Source organism: Desmodus rotundus, chromosome 7, assembly GCF_022682495.2.
Source record: "Desmodus rotundus isolate HL8 chromosome 7, HLdesRot8A.1, whole genome shotgun sequence".
In the NCBI taxonomy this organism is placed as follows: Eukaryota; Metazoa; Chordata; class Mammalia; order Chiroptera; family Phyllostomidae; genus Desmodus; species Desmodus rotundus.
The window spans coordinates 19798326-19811426 of record NC_071393.1 but is presented as its reverse complement, the minus strand read 5'-3'; the positions used below and the strand labels follow the sequence as shown (position 1 = coordinate 19811426).

Genomic DNA, 13101 nt, shown 5'->3' with positions numbered 1-13101 from the left:
CTGGAACAGAGCGCTCCGTCATGGTCGTGAGCTGGGGGTAGTAGGCCTGGATCCCTCCGCCCTCGCTTTTCCCAGAAGTAAACACACATTGGATCCTAAAGAAAATCCAGTCAATCTTTACGGAATGGAAGAAACAAAGCGATTGTTCCAAAGTCCTCCAAAATAGACACTGTGCCCCAACCCAGCTCTTGTGTACCCCGCCTCCTTTGTCCCAGGACACCAATTCCTCATTAAAGAAGTAATCAAATTCTGCCCGTTTCCAGGGTGTTGGCCGGGAAAGGCCTTTCTGCGCTGGAAAGCGGTGGAAAAGAGCTAGGGGACAGACTTCGGGTAGATGTTGGTCACACCTAGAGGAGGTAGGTGCCGTGTTTACAAAGACCTGAATAAGAAGCGGAAAGGCGAGGGCTTGGCGGGGCCTGGCGAGGGGATGCCAACAGGGTTGACATCAAGCCATTCGCATGCCGCTGGGGACTTACATTCATGATGACATTCTGTGACTCACCCACGGGGGCGCCAAAGCTGCTTCAATCTCAGTTTGGAGAATGACCCGGAACATCTGGATCTGGGGTCGGCCTTCCTTGATCCCACAGCCTTCCCGCCAAATGCACACCCAATCAGAAAGTGCCACACTCCATGAGTCGCGCACCAGCCAATCAGAAGCTGGATTCTAGTCCGGCCTGCCCCACGGCGCTCCGGACCAATGGCCGCCGGGGCATCGGTGGGCCTTAAGGGGCAGCGTGCGCATTGCGCCGGGGTCAGCAGTTGGGCGCGTGGAGGCAGCAGGTCGGTTGAGGTGTGGTAGCAGAGCCCAGCGGCGGCGGAGTTCACCATGGTAAGGCCCTGGGGCCGGGCGGTGGCGTGGTAGGCCCGGCGGGCATTGGAGAAACCCTACAAGCCACGGGCGCCCAGGCGGGAGGGAGCGTAGTTGAAGCTCCGCCACGTGAGGCGGCGGATGAAAAGATGCCAGGAGCCGCGGAAGCGAGCATTGGCGACTGGAGGGGGGAGGGGAGAGGAAGCGAAGCACAGTCCCGGCGCCACCACGAGGCCTGGAGGCCCTCCGGACTGGCACACGAGGACGCTGGCTTGTTCTGAGCTTGTGCGCCCCCAGGGCATTAGTGACACCCCCCCCCCAGCGTGGGGGTGGCAAGGGCAGGCAGCCCCCCGAAATTGTGCCATAGTGAGTCCCATCAGCAGCTCGGTTCTTGGAGAGCTTTGACTCTTGAGAGGACAAACTGTACGTAGTGTTGGATTCCTGAAGACTGCAGGGCGGGACTCAAACTTTTGGTCTCAGGACCTGCCTACACTTGTCCCTACATTAGAAAGTAACACTGAGAACTGTGAAAATACTTATTCACTTTAAAGCAACACGTTTACATAAATAACAAATATCCAAGTCTGAACAGCCCGTTTGTTGTTTCTTTTACGTACAAATAGCATTCCGTGGAAAAAGCAGCTGGTTCACAGTGGATAACTCAAATATACATGTGCTTTTTCTCAAGAGAGCTGTATTTCAGCCTGGTACTTTATGTGTACTTTCCCATTTTTTCACAGTACGCAGGGTAGAGGTTTAATAAAATTAATAAATTTTGCTTCATTGAGGACATTCTTTTATGAAAATGGCCTCCAACCCCCAACCCCGCTTTTACTTTGAGTGCATAAGGCTGAGGAATCCACTGGTACAGTTTGGTGCCAGTATCCTGATTTGTGTTCAGGGGCCAACAATTTTACCCATTTTCGTATTCTTACTGTATGATGTAGTTCCCTACTTATCCAGAATCTTCAACTTCCTGTCACCAAATACGCAAACATACCTTTCTGGTCTCCTCCTTCACGTTAAAATGAACTCTTCTTGCTCTTTGTCAGTGATCTGTTGTTGCATTACGTGAATCTTTGATGCCCTGGTGACTGAGATTTGATACTTGTATAACTGAAAAAAGGACTTCGAGTTCTTAGTATTGTACATTAGAATTTAGGGTGGGTGAGACACCTCAAATTTCATTTGATCTATGTACTTGATAATGTGTCTAAAATTCAGTAAGTGATTAGTGACTGTACAGTTAGGTTCCCAGCATGGAAGAGATGGTACATTCAAAATAGGTACTTTAAGGAGAATTTTTTAAAGAGGTGGTACATTTGCCCAGGCTGGTGTGACTCAGTGGATGGAGTGCCGACCTGCGAACCGAAAGGTCACCCGTTTGATTCTCAGTCAGTGCACATGCCTGGGTTGCGGGTCCCCGGTTGGAGGCCAGTTGAGGATGTGCTACAAACAACCTATCAATGTTTTTCCCTCCCTTTCCCCTCTCTCTAAAAAAAGTAAGAAAATAAAATCTTTGAGAAAGCCTTGGACACTGAAGTACGTGTATATATTAATTTTTCATGCCATATAGTGATAATTCTCTTGAAAACCAATGGGTCTCACGTTTTGTTGTTTCCCAGCGCGAATGCATTTCTATCCACGTGGGACAGGCAGGTGTCCAGATCGGCAATGCCTGCTGGGAACTGTACTGCCTTGAACATGGAATTCAGCCTGATGGGCAAATGCCAAGTGACAAAACCATTGGTGGTGGGGACGACTCGTTCAACACGTTCTTCAGCGAGACTGGGGCTGGCAAGCATGTGCCCAGGGCAGTGTTTGTGGACCTGGAGCCCACCGTGGTGGGTAGGTACTCGGGCAAGTAGGGTGGCTTTCCAGGGAGGCTGGGAGAGCCTCCCTAAATCCCCACAGGTGCTCCTTGGAATCCCACTGCAGAAAGGATGGGCGGACACCTGGGTATATCTGTGACCATGTTGGGTGAGAAACTGAAAGGTTAGTGCTTGAAATGTGGGGTTTAGGTTCCTGATTTAGAGCAACCTAACATACAGAGAAAGCTGTTTTGCCAGAAGTCAGATGGGCTGCAGACAGATACAATCATGGCTGCCTTAGCCTCACACAGCTATAGACCCTGCCTTTAGATGCCGGTGGGCTCATCCCTCCTTATGCTGTGCACTCTCTCAGGCTGGTGCACAAGAGTCTTGACCTGTTTCTCAGACAGAAAGGTAAGTAGGGAACATTCATTGGGTTCCTCCAGATTAGATGCATGTGGTAGTTTCTAAGGAGAGGTGCAAAAAGGACACCTGTCAGCGGCTATCCAGGAGATGACAGATGTCCCATATCGGGACAAGGCTCTAACCAACCCAAGGCCCGAAGGGTTTGTTTAATTATACCTCTTGGTGTGAAAGAAATAGGCACACGTAGAATTGCCTGTGTGCAGGACTGCGAGCTCTGTTCCTCCTTTGGGAACCGGTCAGGCTGGCATCTGTGCCATGAGTAGAGTTTACCTCCCTGGAGCCACAGAATGCAGATGTGCTCTGTGTATTACAGAGGGAGTCCCTCTGATACACCGATGCTGTGGAGATGCAAGGAACAGCGTGTGCTTGGTAGAACTGAATGGCCCCCAAGTGTGTCTGTGCTGGCAAGTTAACAATTATCCTTAAAGAGCCACGGCACGTGTGTCCTCTCTGTAGACGAAGTGCGCACGGGGACCTACAGGCAGCTCTTCCACCCAGAGCAGCTGATCACCGGGAAGGAAGATGCAGCCAACAATTACGCCAGAGGCCATTACACCATCGGCAAGGAGATTGTCGACCTGGTCCTGGACCGGATCCGTAAACTGGTAAGAGCAGCGCCGGGAGGCCCTCCAGGGTCCCTTCGGCAGAACCCAGGCCAGGGTAGTGGACCCGTGGGTCGTCTTCCTTTCTGGGGTGGCCGCAGTGCATCCATACCTCTTCATGTCTGCTCTGCCTCGGCCCTGAGTATGATGCGTGTTCCCTGGGGATCACTGGAATCCATTCACTCTTGTGGAGGCCAAGAGAAGCGACCTAGGCTTGTTGGAGGTTGGCGGTGTGGCTTGGACAGGCACTGCTCACGGTCTCTGCTTTGTCTCAGGCGGATCTGTGCACGGGGCTGCAGGGCTTCCTCATCTTCCACAGCTTTGGGGGCGGCACCGGCTCTGGCTTTGCGTCTCTGCTGATGGAACGGCTGTCGGTGGACTACGGCAAGAAGTCCAAGCTGGAATTCGCCATTTACCCAGCCCCCCAGGTGTCCACGGCCGTGGTGGAGCCCTACAACTCCATCCTGACCACCCACACGACCCTGGAACATTCCGACTGTGCCTTCATGGTGGACAACGAAGCCATCTACGACATATGTCGGCGCAACCTGGACATCGAGCGGCCCACGTACACCAACCTCAATCGTCTGATCGGGCAGATCGTGTCCTCCATCACGGCCTCCCTGCGCTTTGACGGGGCCCTGAATGTGGACTTGACGGAATTCCAGACCAACCTGGTGCCCTACCCCCGCATCCACTTCCCCCTGGCCACCTACGCCCCTGTCATCTCTGCCGAGAAGGCCTACCACGAGCAGCTGTCCGTGGCCGAGATCACCAACGCCTGCTTCGAGCCGGCCAACCAGATGGTCAAGTGCGACCCTCGGCACGGCAAGTACATGGCCTGCTGCATGTTGTACCGCGGGGACGTGGTCCCGAAAGACGTCAATGCGGCCATCGCCACCATCAAGACCAAGCGCACCATCCAGTTTGTGGATTGGTGCCCAACGGGATTTAAGGTAGGACGGGGGGGGGGGGGGGGGGGAGATAACGAGTGGTTTTGCCTTTGAGCGCGCAGCAGGCCCTGGGATCGAATGCTGCCCCTGGGGGGAACCCTGTTCCCTGGCAGCTCAGCTCTGGTCGTCAGTTAGTGAACCAGAGTGATCACTTATTCAGTGGTGTCTTTGGAACTTCTTTCCTGAGTCATGACACTCTTTATCTGTGATAAGAAAAAAATTTTTAACAAAAGGAAACTTTCTGAAGGATATCTGTTCCCGTGTGAGTGGTACAATTAGTGTGGAAAAAATAGGTTGGCCTTAGAAATATATATTTTTTCTATTAGAAATTTTCTGGGTATTTTGCTAGTTCATGTGGATATTTGAAATTGAGCCATTATTATAAACTGATTCCATCGTGTCCTTGGAAGTCAAATAACAGAACGGCAGGGTCTACGCCTAATGTGATTACCAAGCTAAGTGCTTCTTCATGCTTGGGCTCATTAACTCTGTGTTGTCTTCTTTAAGTCCTTGTTCACAATTGGTTTTCTGCACTAGATAAAACTGTAGACCCCAGATCTTTAAGCCCTCATGAGTCCTAAGGTGTTGGGGAGTCGCAAATCCCAGCATCATGCCAGACTGAAAATGACAAGTAGCAGAAATACATGTGTCACCTTGTTCCCATTTGGAGTGGTTGCACCTTGCCCAACCGACTACACACAAGTTGTTGAAACTATCTAGCCCTCTGTCAGGCCCACCCACTTTAAGACACTGTGACGCTGTCATCTTTGAAGAAATAAAATTGGTGACTTAAAGTGATTCATAAAAATGATAAAATTTAACAACAGGTTTCACTTACCTGTATATAATCTTTAAATCTTACATAGTGTTGCAGACCATAGAGGTTTTAGGTAGGAGTGGAAACCTTCCATTCCAAGTTCTTGAGTCAAGAAAAGCTTCTTTCAGTCACTGACCTTTGAAAAATAAGGACATCCCCTGGCTGGTGTAGCTCAGTGGATCGAGCGCAGGCTGCGAACCAAAGGGTCGCTGGTTTGATTCCCAGTCAGGACACATGCCCGGGTTGTGGACCAGGTCCCCAGTGGGGGCCATGTGAGAGGCAACCACACATTGATGGAACTTTCCCTCTCTTTCTCCCTCCCTTTCCCTCTTCCTAAAAATAAATAAATAAAATCTTTAAAATAAATAAATAAATAAGGACATCCCACACAGCCTCAGCTGGGAGGCACTGTGGAAGGTGCTGTGCCCTGTGCTCAGGTAACTCTCCTAGCTGAGTCTCTGCCTTCTGTGAGCCGGCAGGGAGGCTGGTTTTTTGGGAGGTGGGGGAAGTTAAAGCTTCTGTCCCCAAACAAAACAGTCCAACCTCAGATGGACCATGTTGAATGCTCATGCCTTTAAGTTCTTTTTGTCATTCTGAGTGCGATTTCACCATTTGTTCTTTAACAGCCATTTTGCTCAGGGTCATGGTATTTTCAAGGAAACGTCCATATTTAAATATGGTTAGGTTTTTATTATAAAAATGCACATTATGTGGCAAAATATTAAAACAGTGGCCTGGCTGGTATGGCTCAGTGGATTGAGTGCTGGTCTACAAACCAAAGGGTCATTGATTCAATTCCCAGTCAGGGCACATGCCTGGGTTGCAGGCCAGGTCCCCAGTTGGGGGCATGTCAGAGGCAACCACACATTGATTTCTCTCATCTCTTCCCCTCCCTCTAAAAATAAATAAATAAAGCCTTAAATAAAAACAATGAAGAAGAAAAACAAGGTTTTTTCTCCTCTCCAGAGCTTTGTCTGTCCCTAAAGTGATTTTCTATACATATTCAAGGTGTATTATGCCCCTTACTATGTGAGTGATAATGAAAGAGGCTGGCAACATGGCAAAGTGTGCAGTCTTTTCATGCAGGTGGCAGACTGAATCATTGCACACAGGTGGCCAGAGATAACGGGAAGCTGGCAGCACTCCCACTTGGTAGGGCCAGCTGGCCTGCCTTAGAGCCATGAGACCCCTTGATCAGGGTCAGAACTTTCTTTGCCCTTCTCCCTGTTCCTCCCAAGTCCTCTGGGGACTGACATTGCCTGGCTGCTGCTAACTGCTCTCTGCTCGCCAGAACATAGATAGCTGACCACTGCCAGGCATTTGTCTTCCTCCAGCATAATCTCTAAGCTGTCCAAGGCTCTAGGCTATTTGTTCCTCTCTATATATGTCTAAGCATAAATACATAGAACCCAACTTGCTTTTCTTTTTACCAAGTATACAGTATACCTTGGACATACTTACTGGGTTGGCCAAAAAGATGGCTCTAGTAGTGTTGTCTTTAACTTCATTTGAAACAATTCTGTTAGATTGTATTGTGACAGCTGTCATATCAGTGTGCATTTAAAAACTTGTCAAAATTGGTGAAGTTTTGTGTAGTTATTTTAATAATGAAGATGGAAAAACATAAGCAACGTTTTCAGCATATTATGCTTTATTATTTCAAGGATGGTAAAAATGCAACTGAAACGCAAAAAAAGATTTGTGTATTGTATGGAGAAGGTGCTGTGACTGATCGAAAGTGTGGAAAATGGTTTGCGAAATTTTGTGCTGGAGGTTTCTTCCTGGAAAATGCTCCACAGACAGGTAGACCAGTTGAAGTTGATAATGATCAAATCAAGACATCGAGAGCAGTCAACATTATACTATGCAGGAGACAGCTGACATACTCAAAATATCCAAATCAATTCAGTTACTGTTGAAAATGAAAAATGTGTCTTTTATTTCATGCAAAAAACTAAATAAACTTTTTGGCCAATCCAATATACAAGGTCTATCCAGAAAAGGTCCAGCCATTGTTAATATAACGAGAATGGTTTGCACGACTTCAACATAACCTGGCAGCCAAGGAGAGTGGACTGGAATGAGCATGGCTGAACAATGATGTCTTCACTATACTAGTCAGTGGGGACAGTAGTTGCCATTGTACTGTGAGCATGTGTACTGTGTGGCTGTCACATTCAAATGACTGAGCGAGTAGAGCAAGGAATCTGCATCAAATTTTGCGTTAAGCTTGAATGAACATCCCTGGAAACTACTTGGGTGAATCAGGCCGCAGTTCATGGGCAAAGGGGGATTGGCAGCTTCATCACACCACCACCACCCGTTCATGCATCATGTCTTGTGCAGTTTATTGGTGAAACATAATTCACCTAGGTGATTTAGCCCCTTTACAGCCCAGATTTGGCGCCCTGCAACTTCTGGCTTTTCCTGAAACAAAATCACCTCCAAAAGGAAAGAGATTTCAGACCATCAGTGAGATGCAGGAAAATATGACAGAGCAGCTGATGGCAATTGGGAGAACTGTGTGAGGTCCCAAGGTGCTTATTTGAAGGGGACTGAGGCATCAGTCCTGTGTATGTTTCTTGTATATTCTTCAATAAATGTCTCTTTCTCATATTACATGGCTGGATACCTTCTGGACAGGCCTAAGCCAGGACAGATTTCTCATTCTTTTTCATAATTGTATATAGTGTTTCACTATGTGAGTATATAATTTAACTAGTTTCCTACGATGGGCATGTATTTCCAGCTTTGCTTTTACTGTGCTTTAAATACAATACATAGAAATACTTGTACATATAGCTTTGTGTTCTTGTATGGGTGTAATCAAAAAGTGAAAGTACACGGTCAAAGGATATTAAATGTTGGTTGATAGTACCAAAAACTAATGAACCAATTTCTATAGGGCATCGTTTATGCTGGGTCCACAGGTCATTTTGAAAAACAAGCTGTCATTTCTGACACTGCAATATAAACTTCTAATTTCCCCTTCTCTGGCAGGTGGGCATCAACTACCAGCCCCCGACCGTTGTCCCGGGGGGAGACCTGGCCAAGGTGCAGAGGGCTGTGTGCATGCTGAGCAACACCACCGCCATCGCCGAGGCCTGGGCCCGCCTGGACCATAAGTTCGATCTCATGTACGCAAAGCGAGCCTTTGTGCACTGGTACGTGGGGGAGGGCATGGAGGAAGGGGAGTTCTCCGAGGCCCGGGAGGACCTGGCAGCTCTGGAGAAAGATTACGAAGAGGTGGGCGTGGATTCCGTGGAAGCGGAGGCTGAAGAAGGGGAAGAATACTGAGTGGGAGAGTTGCGCTGGCGCCCATCCCTTTGTGTTATCCCCCACTGTAACGTTGCAAGATATGCTTACCTATTAAAGTTTCTGTATTGAGGCATCATTTGTCCCTTTTTCTGCACTTTGACAAAATTCCATATCCAGATACCTGCCTTTTTCAAAGTGGGTTTTTAGGGGGAAAACGTTTCCATTTTAATTTGTTTTTTTTTGAAGATTTTCTCTTTCTTTTGAGAGAGGGGAGGGAGGGAGAAAGAGGCGAGAAACATCAATGTGGGAGGGAAACGTGATCTGGTTGCCTCCTGCGTGCCCCCATTCGGAGGCGACCTGCAACCCAGGCTTGTGCCCTGACAGGGAATCAAACCAGCAACCTTTTGTTTCACAGGTGGAAGATCAATCCACAGAGCTTCACCAGCCAGGGCAAACTCACTTCCTTTCAAAATAAAAAAATTAAGCATGTCTGTATTTAGTTACCACATTACTCCCAGAAAGAAAGCTTCAAAAGGCAAGGCTGAGAAGGAAAAAATGCTTCAATTATTTTAAATTTTTTCAATTACTTTAAATTCAAACGTTATTAAATACTATGTCCCGTACTTGATGTTCTTTGAAAAATGGAAGAGTAACACGTTTTTTTCTAAGCTGTGAAGTGTCTGTCTGCACCCTCAAGTCTTGTGGGAGTGGCCCAGAAGGCAGCTTCGCCCAGCACTAACCCAGTTTCCCGACCTCCGTTTTCAGAAAGGTCCTTAGCTTTTCCCTTTCAGGTTCCTGCCGGAAGTCGCTAGCACAAAACCTGCCTATCACATTTTCCCAAAACGTAATCAGTGGCCACTGTCCACCCAATTAAAAGCACCTTCCCAGAAGTGAGCCCTGTTTCTTGCCAAGTTTGATCTCGCGGCCCTGCCCCTTTATCTTGCCTTTGGAGTTTCTTTTCTTGCAACCGGAGCCTCCCGAGACGGCCTGTATGGGTCCCGTCCCAGAGCACTACCGTTTGACCACCAATAATTAGACCCGAAAGCACAAAGAAGAGGGGACGACTTATTTTCCGACGGTGCTTGGGTCTGGGGCTGGGCGACGCGACCCCTGCGGTGACCCCACGCTCTCTCAGCTTCCGGCGCCTGCCCCGCCCCCCCTGAGCGAGCGTCCCGTGCTTCCTAGTCTCTATGGTACCAACTTCCGCCGCTCTCCACACCTCGCGAGACTCCGGTGGCTTAGCAATGGCGATATCGTGAGTGCCGCTGATAGGAGTGAGGAGAAAGGGCTGGGACGGGGCTCAGGCAAGATTGGGCAGTGGGAGACTCGGCAAGACAGGGTCACCGGAACCGGAGCGGCGGCTGGGGGCTCGGGCCCCTATGGGCGCGGTTAGCCGCCCGCGACCAAGCTTCCGCCTCTTCCCCAGATGCCGCGTCACTGCTCCGCCGCCGGCTGCTGCACTCGGGATACGCGCGAGACGCGCAATCGCGGCATCTCCTTCCACAGGTCAGCGCGCGTGCGTGCTGGCTCACAAAGGTTGACGCTCCGGTGCCGGTTTGGCTAGCGTGAAGCCAGGAGTGCGCATGCGCCGCTCTGTGTTTGGGCCGAGACTTGAATTTAGGGGTGGCAGAGATTGAAGCGGGCGGTCCAAGTGGGACTGAGACCAGACGGGAGAGGAAGGATGCACGTCCATCACCCTTGGATCCTCTGCTCTGCGACTCTTACCTGCTAGGTGACGCTGAGCAAGTTGCGCCTCCTGTGAGGCCTCAATTTCTCCGTCTGTGCCTGGGTGGGTGGTGGTTAGCTGGCATGATTGAAGGGAGGTCTCCCGGCAGCATGTGCAGGGCCAGCCCTTCATCTGAGGAGCTTCAGGGAGCCTGGGGTTCACAGGTTTGTGGCTTTACAGACTTCCCAAAAAGGACAACCCAAGGCGAGGATTGTGGCTGGCCAACTGCCAGAGGCTGGACCCCAGCGGCCAGGGCCTGTGGGACCCAGCATCCGAGTACATCTACTTCTGCTCCAAACACTTCGAGGAGAACTGCTTTGAGCTGGTGGGAATCAGGTGAGCCTCCTTGCCAGCCAGCATTGGGGCATCTGTAGGGCCCGATGGGGAGATCCCTGGCACACCTCACAGGAGGACAGGCAGACCTGGTTTCAGGGGTGGCTGCCTCTTCCCAGCTCTACCTCAGTTTCCTCTTCTGACGGAAGGTCAGTAAGACCCACTCCTTCAGAATGACTGCCAGCGCCACAGGAGAAAAACATTAGCTCTTCCAGAGGGTGTCTCTTTCTACCCCATTCTTCCGACCAAGTCCACAAGTGAAATAATTCTTTTTGGCTGGGAACCCAGTTCTGGTGGAACCTTTCCGTGCACCTTAATTTTGAGGAGCCTTGCAGGGAAGAGGTTGGTGTAACTCCGGCTAATTTGGCATTCCCCAAACTAGCCGTTTGCTAGCACTGGAGAGTCTGCTCCGGGGTGCTGGAGGGCGTTCTCTGCAGGTCGGCTGGGGGTGGCAGTGCCTGTTCTCTCTCTCATCCAGGCTGCTTTCTCCCACAGTGGATATCACAGGCTGAAGGAGGGTGCAGTTCCCACGATATTTGAGTCTTTCTCCAAGTTGCGCCGGACAACCAAGACCAAGGGGCACAGTTACCCACCTGGTCCCCCCGACATCAGCCGGCTCCGGCGATGCAGGAAGCGGTAGGTACTATGGGTGGGGGTGTGCCCCACTCAACCCAGTTTTGAGGTATTGGGCTTTAGAGTGTCTCCCAGCAGCTGTGGTGGACAGGGTGCTGAGCCTGTGGAGTGGGCTGGCGCCCCTGGTCAGGGAAGCTGGTGAAGTGGGATCTGACAAGCCCTTTGCTTGACCTGTCCGTCTCTCGCCCTACAGCTGCTCTGAGGGCCGAGGGCCCACAACTCCTTTTTCTCCACCGCCACCTGCTGAGGTCACCTGCTTTCCTGTGGAAGAGGTCTCTGCACCTGCTGCTTTGCCTGCTTCCCCCACTGGGAGGCTGGAGCCTGGCCTCAGCAGCCCCTTCTCAGACCTCCTGGGGCCCCTGGGTGCCCAAGCAGATGAAGCGGGCTGCAGTACCCAGCCCTCACCGGAGCGGGAGCCAGAACGCCAGCCATCCCCTCTTGAGCCACGGCCTGTCTCACCTTCAGCCTACATGCTGCGCCTCCCACCCCCCGCTGGAGCCTACATCCAGAATGAGCACAGCTACCAGGTGGGCAGTGCCCTGCTCTGGAAGCGGCGGGCTGAGGCTGCACTCGACGCCCTGGACAAGGCTCAGCGCCAGCTGCAGGCCTGCAAGCGGCGGGAGCAGCGGCTGCGGCTGCGGCTAACCAAGCTACAGCAGGAGCGGGTGCGGGAGGAGCGGGCGCGGGAGAAGCGGGCTCAGGCGGATGCCCGCCAGACTCTGAAGGAGCATGTACAGGACTTTGCCATGCAGCTGAGCAGCAGCATGACCTAAGGTGAGGGGCCACTGGACCCAGGACTGACTGAGGGGCTGCCTGTCAGGGCTGCAAGCCTCTTCCTCAGAATCCACCTGGAAAGGGACCTCATGTGAGCTGCATCCACCGGAACTACCAGGTGCCCTAATAAAGTGGATTCTAGCGGGCCCCATATCTGGTTCAGCTGAGGGCTGGGGCCCCTTCCTCCATATCAGGCTTGTTCTGCCAAACAATGGTTACAGCCTCGAGAGAGCTCAGACCCCTGGAGTCCAAGCTCTGGGCTGCGGAGGGCAGAATCCTGCTCTTGCCCACTCCTCCCCGTACAGCTCCGTGCCCTACAGGGTTCTCAGGGACAGGGTGGTGTGCACAAAGGCCGGGGCAGCACTAAGCTTGGTATCTGAAATAGCCTTGGCTTGAGCAAACTGGTTTCTCTGAAGACATTCCCCAAACCCAAGCCAGACTTCCTGTGTCGGGATGCAACAGGCTCAGACCGCAGAGCCCGAGTTCTGGCCTGAAGGCCGGCCTCCCAGTCACTACTGGGCCCGTCTCTGAAAACGGCAAAAATGATTTCTGACCTGGGATGGCTATGCTTGGAAAGTAGTGAGCCCTGAAAAATGACATTTCTGGTCCCTGGAGGTCTGGACAAGTGGGGGAAGCACAAGGCAACAATGTTGATATCAACCTATTTCCCCATTTTTTTTCATGTAGGCCTCCCTGCATCTGTAATCATGACAAACAGCCTAGTGCATGGGGCAGTTTTAACTGCACGGGTGACCTCACCCTGCTGGGCCTTGCCCACAGCCACCCCAGAACCGCTGAATTATTTCTACTCCTGTGAACTGCCACACAGTGTTCTGAAATTTGCTTTTTAGAGCCCTGGGTGTGTGGCTTCATTTATTCATAGCATGTCTAGAAGATAATCCAGTGGCCAGTTACAAGGGTCCCAACTGGTCCACTGCACAGCAGGGCTTACAGAGT

General features: G+C 51.1%; 2 protein-coding genes across 4 annotated transcripts; both read left to right on the top strand.

Moving 5' to 3' along the window:
* The first annotated feature begins 260 nt into the window (after positions 1 to 260).
* LOC112301743 (tubulin alpha-3 chain) lies at positions 261 to 8767 on the top strand. Of its 2 annotated transcripts, XM_053927683.1 has the most exons (5): positions 261 to 356; positions 2437 to 2659; positions 3505 to 3653; positions 3926 to 4606; positions 8421 to 8767. In XM_053927683.1, the coding sequence occupies exons 2-5, from the start codon at positions 2539 to 2541 to the stop codon at positions 8715 to 8717; spliced, it is 1248 nt and encodes a 415-aa protein (XP_053783658.1). In that variant the 5' UTR covers positions 261 to 356; positions 2437 to 2538; the 3' UTR covers positions 8718 to 8767. The 2 variants fall into 2 exon arrangements, with proteins under 2 accessions (XP_053783658.1, XP_053783657.1); XM_053927682.1 differs by lacking the exon at positions 261 to 356 and having other exon boundaries at positions 2374 to 2659.
* Positions 8768 to 9858: 1091 nt separating this feature from the next.
* THAP7 (THAP domain containing 7) lies at positions 9859 to 12996 on the top strand. Of its 2 annotated transcripts, none has more exons than XM_024557221.3 (5): positions 9859 to 9933; positions 10105 to 10184; positions 10585 to 10740; positions 11233 to 11373; positions 11564 to 12996. In XM_024557221.3, exons 2-5 carry the CDS (start codon positions 10105 to 10107, stop codon positions 12141 to 12143), a joined length of 957 nt encoding a protein of 318 aa, XP_024412989.1. In that variant the 5' UTR covers positions 9859 to 9933; the 3' UTR covers positions 12144 to 12996. The 2 variants fall into 2 exon arrangements, with proteins under 2 accessions (XP_024412989.1, XP_045048623.1); XM_045192688.3 differs by having other exon boundaries at positions 9912 to 9982.
* Positions 12997 to 13101: the final 105 nt, after the last annotated feature.